Source organism: Palaemon carinicauda, chromosome 23 (genome assembly GCF_036898095.1).
Source record: "Palaemon carinicauda isolate YSFRI2023 chromosome 23, ASM3689809v2, whole genome shotgun sequence".
Lineage (NCBI taxonomy): Eukaryota > Metazoa > Arthropoda > Malacostraca > Decapoda > Palaemonidae > Palaemon > Palaemon carinicauda.
In genome coordinates this window covers 97850282-97858504 of record NC_090747.1, presented here as the reverse complement: position 1 = coordinate 97858504, position 8223 = coordinate 97850282, and the positions used below count along the sequence as shown (strand labels likewise).

The following is an 8223-nucleotide window of genomic DNA, read 5'->3' as shown; positions in this document are numbered from 1 at the left end:
CTCTCTCTCTCTCTCTTTCTAGTTTACCCTTCATTATTATCATCTTATATCTTACCTCACTCTCTCTCTCTCTAGTTTACCCTTCATTATTATCCTCTTATATCCTACCTCTCTCTCTCTTTTCAGTTTACCCTTCATTATTATCCTCTCTCTCTCTCTCTTTCTAGTTTACCCTTCATTATTATCCTCTTATATCCTACCTCTCTCTCTCTTTTCAGTTTACCCTTCATTATTATCCTCTCTCTCTTTCTCTCTCTAGTTTACCCTTCATTATTATCCTCTTATATCCTACCTCTCTCTCTCTTTTCAGTTTACCCTTCATTATTATCCTCTCTCTCTCTCTTTTCAGTTTACCCTTCATTATTATCCTCTCTCTCTCTCTTTTCAGTTTACCATTCATTATTATCCTCTCTCTCTTTTCAGTTTACTCTTCATTATTATCCTCTCTCTCTCTCTCTTTTCAGTTTACCCTTCATTATTATCCTCTCTCTCTCTCTCTCTAGTTTACCCTTCATCATCACCATCTTATATCTTAACTCTCTCTCATCCCCTTTTCAGTTTACCCTTCATTACTATCCTCTTAAATCTTACCTCTCTCTCTCTCTGCTCAAATCCTTCCCCCTTTTCCAATACTTCTCTTTTATATTTATCTCTCTTCCATGAAGGGATGCTGGTATACAATACTTATCTTCACATCTCTTCCATTTCAACGTTTATTCGCTTTCTCATCTTCCCTAATTCATCTTTCTCTCTTTATTGTATTCCATTTCCAGTATTATTCCCCTATCGTTCCTTCTCCTTCTTCCTCTTTCTATCCTATTTTCCCTTTCGTATATTTGTGCTACGTTATGTGGTAAATATCATAATTTTCATCATTAATATTTTTATAATTATGTTGATGACGAATAATGTTGTTTATTGATTCACAGAATATTATTATTATTATCATTATTAGAATTATTACTATACTCAATTTTTTTTAATGAGGCGCATTTGCACCGACTCGCAGCGGAGCCCTTTTAGCTCGGAAAAGTTTCCTGCTCTCTGACTGGTTAGAATTATCTTGTCCAACCAATCAGCGAGCAGAAAACTTTTCCGAGCTAAAAGGGCACGGCTGCGAGCCGGTGCAAATTTGCCTCACTAAAAACAATTGACTATAGTATAACCTAGTCGTCAAAAAATTACTGCTAAATGTTTAGATTAAAAAAAAAAATGAAGCAAATTAATCAACTACAGGTATCTTATATATCTTAAAAATGGAATTTAGTCCAAAAATAAAAATATTATATATCTGTAAATATGATACATACATGTATATATCATTATATATATGTACAGTACACACACACATACATACAGTATATATATATATATATATATATATATATATATATGTATATATATGTATATATAATATATGTATATATATATATATATATATATATATATATATATATATATATATAATATACTGTACACATATATACATAATAAAACGTAAAAATGAGACAACCATCAAATCTACTGCCATATATTACTTAAATACTATGATCAGAAAATAAATCTCACGGGGTACTTCACTTATACAGGTGTTTGGAGGAGCAACAATTATTAAAATGACAGTACAGGTGATGGCTGTACCTTCCTGTATCATGTGTCTGTATAATAACAATCTATGTAACAGGAGCCTTTTTCCTCTTGATTAAGAGGAGAGTTTCCTCTTGACTAAGAGGAAAGTGATACCATTTAATCATATAACATAATCAATAAGAGAAATTTGCTTTATTATGTATAATAATAATCTATCTGGATATAACAGGAATCTCTTTCCTCTTGACTGAGAGGAGTGTTTCCTCTTGACTAAGAGGAATGTGACACCATTTAATCATATTACATAATCAATAAGAGAAATTTGCTTTATTATGTATAATAATAATCTATCTGGATATAAGAGGAGACTCTTTCCTCTTGGTTAAGAGGAGTGTTTCCTCTTGACTAAGAGGAATGTGATACCATACTCATTACATAATCAATAAGAATAATTTGCTTTATTATGTATACTAATAATCTATCTGGATATAAGAGGAGACTCTTTCCTCTTGATTAAGAGGAGTTTTTCCTCTTGATTAAGAGGAGTTTTTCCTCTTGATTAAGATGAATGTGATATCATATATTCATATTCCATAATCAATAAATAAATATGCTTTATTACTGTAGATTTCTTTAGGACAAATAAAGTTTTTGTGTCGTCACAAATATAAAGATTTTGTGTGATTAAATAAAAATATTTGTGATTAAAACTAAACATCTGATTACTCTAGATTTTCTTAAGACGAATAAAGTTTGGGTGTCGTTACAAATAGAAATATTTTGTGTTATTAAATAAAATCATCTGTAATTTAAAATAAATATCAGATTACTCTAGATTTCACTTTAGTGTCGTCACAAATAATAAGGTTTTGTGTTATTAAATGAAAATATCTGTAATTAAAAATTAGTAGCTTTGTGTGAATAGAAATAAATTTTTTTTTGTATTGTGGCTAAAAGATTAATATAATAATAAATAGCCTTCTTAAAAGGAAATTACAAAAAGAAAGTAAAGAATATAGTAAATTTGAAAGGAGAAAAGTAAATAATAATAATAATAATAATAATAATAATAATAGTTAATAAATTCATTATAATCTATTACTTCTCACAAATAAAACTAAACAAGAGTCTTTACTTAGTTAATAAAATAATAATAATGATAACCAAAATGATAATAATCTCACAAGATAATTTTACAATGAAATAATAATAATAATAATAATAATAATAAAAATAATAACCTCTCAAGATAATTCTACAGTGAAATAATAATAATAATAAAAATAATAATAATAATAATAATAATAATAGCCTCACAAGATAATTTTACAATGAAATAATAATAATAATAATAATAACACAAAATAATTTTACAATGAAAGAATAATAATAACAACAACAATAATAATAATAATAATAATAATAATAATAATAACCTCACAAGATAATTTAAATGAAAATAATAATAATAATAAAAACAATATTCACAAAATTAGTTTAAATAACTTGAAATCTAATGATCTTACCTTCATTTGCAAAAACCACAGCGCTGAGACACGCGATTAAGATAAAACCAAACAACGAATCCATTGCGGTCACCAGAAAATAGTTATTTCACGAATATATTTTCATTCATAATTATCAGTGTTCAAGTGCTATGTAATCTCTAAGTCATTATTTTATCCTCCACTACGAAAAGAAATCTCGAGGACAGATGATCTAAGTAACAAGAAACACTAGAATTCAATAATTCGTTCGTCAATTAAAGTCACACGTCGACGTATATCTCTCGAACAGCTGAGCAGCACAACCGCCTACCATCGTGTCTCCTTTCATACTGAGAGGGTGGAATGGAAACGGATTCACCGGAGGCTCGGAGCCGAGGACGAGGCGCGTAGCAGCGATCCGTGAAGAAGAGGAGTCTTCTATCGAATCCGGGCTCCCGAGCGACGTGTGTCTGCCACCGCACAGGGTATGCGGTGTGTGTCAGCCACCTGGATAGGACTCTTTCTACCTTGCTCTTCTTAGGGATGTCCCGTAGGATAGGGAGAATACTACTGCAGGAGCAGGAGCAAAAATAGGGTGGAGATGGTCACGGTGGAGGGTGGTGTGACAGAAGGAAATCTTTGCAACAATGTTGACAGGAGTGGATAGGACTCCTTCTACCTTGCTCTCCTAGGGAACTCCCGTAGGATAGGAAGACTACTACTGCAGGAGCAAAAATAGGGTGGAGATGGTCACGGTGGAAGGTGGTGTGACAGAAGGGAATCCTTGCAACAATGTTTACAGGAGAGAGAAGATAGAGATGAGGTTCTAGATCGTGTTTTTGTTGATATGCAGTGTCTGTCATCGTCACTAGATGGGAGACGGGTGTTTTGAGAAAAATGAAAGAATAGAGAAAAACTAATCATAATCCTAAGCGTGAGAAACCAATCGTTTTTACCTTTTATTCTTTGCAAACGGTTCACATAATTATAGTATTTGGGAAAACACCTTTTTCTTTTCACCTTATCTTACAATGAAGGTTTAAAGGTCGCTTATGAATCGCAGAGATGTGGGGCAGGACAATGTCTTGGAGACTGACCATATACACATATGATCAGCGCCCAAGCCCCTTTTCCGTCAAGCTAGGACCAGGGAGGGACAGGCAATGGCTACTGATAACTAAGCTCTCAAGGATGGTTAGGTTGCAAACACTACTAGAAACTATCAATGTTGAGCGGGACTCGAACCCTCGTCCAGCAGATTGCCAAGCAGGGACGTTTCCAATAGGCCAGCACAACCCAAATCGATAATTTTTACCTCCACCAGCGAAGTTGGAAGGAGGTTATGTTTTACCCATTGTGTGTGTGTGTTTGTTTGTGAACAACTTCTTGGCCCCAATTTTAATCGTAGAGTAATGAAACTTGCATGGATTAACTGTAATGTAAAAAGCTGGAAATGGTTAAATTTTGGAAGGTCAAGGTTAAGGTGAAGGTCAAGCAAAATGTCAAATTCACGTAATCAGCCATAAGTTTGGACATCGTTGTCACAGACACTTCAAACTTGATTCATATTTGAGTGTATGAAAATCCACGCAGATGAATACTTGTTAAGGTTAAAGGTCAAGGTTGAGCAAAAAGTCGAAACATAAGCTGCCGCGGCGGAGGTCTGCGCTCTACTGAGTGCCGCACTAGTTATGAATTTAATCATATTAAAAGACACAATAATAATAATGACAGCCAGACTTTTCAAAGAGAGTCTATCCATTGTAGTTTTTTTTAATTTCCTTTCGTCACTGGGCTTATAGCATCATGCCTTTTCAAGTAGGGTTGTAGCTTAGCTAATAATAATAATAATAATAATAATAATAATAATAAAGAAAGTCTGTCCATTGTAGTTTATTTTCTTATTTCCTTTCCTCACCGAGCTATTTTCCCCTTTTGAAGCCCTTGGGCTTATAGTATCCTGCTTTTCCAACTAGGGTTTCGCTTAGCTAATAATAATAATAATAATAATAATAATAATAATAATGACAGTCAGACTTTTCAAAGAGAGTCTATCCATTGTAGTTTATTTTATTTCCTTTCGTCACTGGGCTATTTCTTTTTAGTTGGAGTCCTTGGGCTTATAGCATCATGCCTTTTCAAGTAGGGTTGTAGCTTAGCTAATAATAATAATAATAATAATAATGAGAGTCAGATTTTTCAAAGAGAGTCTGTCCAATGATGTTTATTTTTTTATTTCCTTTCCTCACCGGGCTATTTTTTCCTGTTGGAGCCAGTGGGCTTATGGAATCCTGCTTTTGCAACTAGGATTGTAGCTTAGCTAATAATAATAATAATAATAATAATAATAATAATAATAATAATAATAATATATCTGTTTTGACGTTGCTATTGTTTTTAGAATTATTTATTCTCATCATCTTTTATTTCCTTATTTCCTTTCTTCCCTTAGCTATTTTTCCCAATTGGAGCCCTTGGGCTTATAGTATCTTGCTTTTCCAACTAGGGTTATAGCTTAGCTAATAATAATAATAATAATAATAATAATAATAATGAGGTTCAGTTCTTTCAAAAAGTCTATTTAAATTTGTACAGACAAATAAACCCCTTATTAATCTACGCACATCAAAATAATACTTCGGAAATATATAATTGACTTCATTATACATCTAAAGAAGACATATAATAAGAACATGACACTGTAGTAACAGCTGGGGGGGGGGGGGGTTATCAGAGGCATAGATCTTGCCCCAGCTGTTCCGGTGAGGGTTAGCCAACTACACCGTGGGTTGAATACAAGATCAGGTCGTCTCAGGTGAGCTAGCTGCTTATTAAATGTTGCCATAAGGGGGTTTTATATTTATGTCCTTGATAATGCTGACGTATATCGGGAGGAAAGCGAGTAAAGAATTATTATTATTATTATTATTATTATTATTATTATTAGCCAAGCTACAACCCTAGTTGGAAAAGCAAGATGCTGTAAGCCCAAGGGCTCCACTAGGGAAAAATAGCCCAGTGAGGAAAGGAAATAAGGAAATAACTAAATGATGAGAATAAATTAACAATAAATCATTCTAAAAAACAGTGACAACGTTAAAACAGATATGTCCTATATAAACTGTTTTAACAATGTCAAAAACATATATATATATATATATATATATATGTGTGTGTATATATATATATATATGTATATCTATACATATATATATATATATATATATATATATATATATATATATCTTACACCATACATGCAGCCGTTTCTAGTCAACTGCAGGACAAAGGCCTCAAACATGTCATTCCATGTCTTGGGTTAGCCAGTTTTCATCCCAAACTGGCCAGTACAGATTGGTGATGGTGGGAGACTTTCATCTGATTGCTCACAGCCAACCAACCTAGTATGGATACCCCTGACTAGTACAGCTTTGCTGATGATGACGATACACAAACTGTTTCAACACGGTATCCATACTCGAGCGCTTACACACAAACACACACACACATACAGTACAGAATCACATAGCCCAAATGTATCTATAGAAAATCAAATAGCAACACAATTAAACACACACAAACGCACAAAGACACAATCCAAATGTATCTATAGAAAATCAAACAGGAACACACAATTGAACACACACACACATAGAAAGACACAATCCAAATGGATCTATAGAGAATTAAACAGGAACACACAATTGAACACACACACACAAAGACACTATCCAAATGTATCTATAGAAAATCAAACAACAGGAATACACAATTGAACACACACACACAAAGACACTATCCAAATGTATCTATAGAAAATCAAACAAGAGTACCACACAATTAAAACCACAGCCCGCCACCAAATGATCTATTCCGTCTTAAACCAGATAAAGAGTTCTTCCTAATCTACCCCCCAAAACAAAACATTCCTGACATGACTTATCCCCTGACGGATTTTTTCACTTCAAGGGAACAGAGAGAGAAAAAACGGATGCTTTGGCAGATAATCTTTGATAAGAGTGGAATGCTGTGGATAAGTTCTGTTTTTTTTTTTTTTTTTTTTTTTTTTTTTTTGCGCGCGTCTGAATGGATGCGTGAGAATTTACTGAGAGCGGTGTTATTGCGAGGTTAATGTCAATGGGGAAAAGTAATTACGTTAATTAAGGAAAGTTCATTTATACAATATATATGTGTATGTATATATATATATATATATATATACATATATATATATGAGTATGTAGTATATATATATATATATATATATTTATATTTATACATATATATACACACACATATATATACATACATATATATATATATATATATATATATATATATATATATTTATACACACACACACACATATATATATATATATATATATATACAAATATAGATATATATAATATATATGTATATATATATGTGTGTGTGAATATATATGTATATATAAGTGTATATATATATAAGTATATATATACGCTCAATTTTGCACATTTAGACGTGCTTTTCACATTCAAATAAGCCATATATTTTAATACCTCAACGTCTGGTTTGTCTTATCGACCACGGGATCAGAGTACCAAGGCGGAACCACTGAAAGACAATAGCTTCTAACCGGCTAGGATTCGAACCCTGGCATGACAGTGATGTCTAAATGGTATCATCACTATCATGCCAATTTCCTTGGCGACGGTTCGATTCCCAGCCGGTCAGATAATCAACAACGAAGCAGGTACTACTATTCTCTCTCTCTCTCTCTCTCTCTCTCTCTCTCTCTCCTCTCTCTCTCTCTCTCTCTCTCCTCTCTCTCTCTAAAGTGCCTTGTCAGCACATAAAAGCGAGATGGGGGGAAATTTATTTCATTTCAGCGTTAATAAACCACATATTTCCCGCTCGAGAACATAAACTTGAAATAGGAGATGGTTAATTAAAACCGCCTTTCAAGTTTTTTATTCCTTTTGTGGCGACCCATAAAACCAGATTGGGTTTTGATTAATGTGTGCAATATTCATTAGGAAATGTTATTAAGGCAGAAATGCAGTTATCATGAAGTACAGGTGAAAGAGAGAGAGAGGAGAGAGAGAGAGAGAGAGAGAGAGAGAGAGAGGAGAGAGAGGAGAGAATGCAGGCACAATATCCT

The 8223-nt window shown here is 33.0% G+C and overlaps 1 protein-coding gene across 1 annotated transcript in view; it reads right to left on the bottom strand.

Moving 5' to 3' along the window:
* Positions 1 to 3418, bottom strand: part of LOC137617277 (protein sax-3-like) — a 26918-nt gene extending 23500 nt beyond the window's left edge. Inside the window, exon 1 of the mRNA XM_068347273.1 lies at positions 3117 to 3418. Within this exon, the coding sequence (XP_068203374.1) occupies positions 3117 to 3180 (64 nt within the window). The 5' untranslated portion in view covers positions 3181 to 3418. The remainder of the gene's footprint in view (positions 1 to 3116) is intronic.
* Positions 3419 to 8223: the final 4805 nt, after the last annotated feature.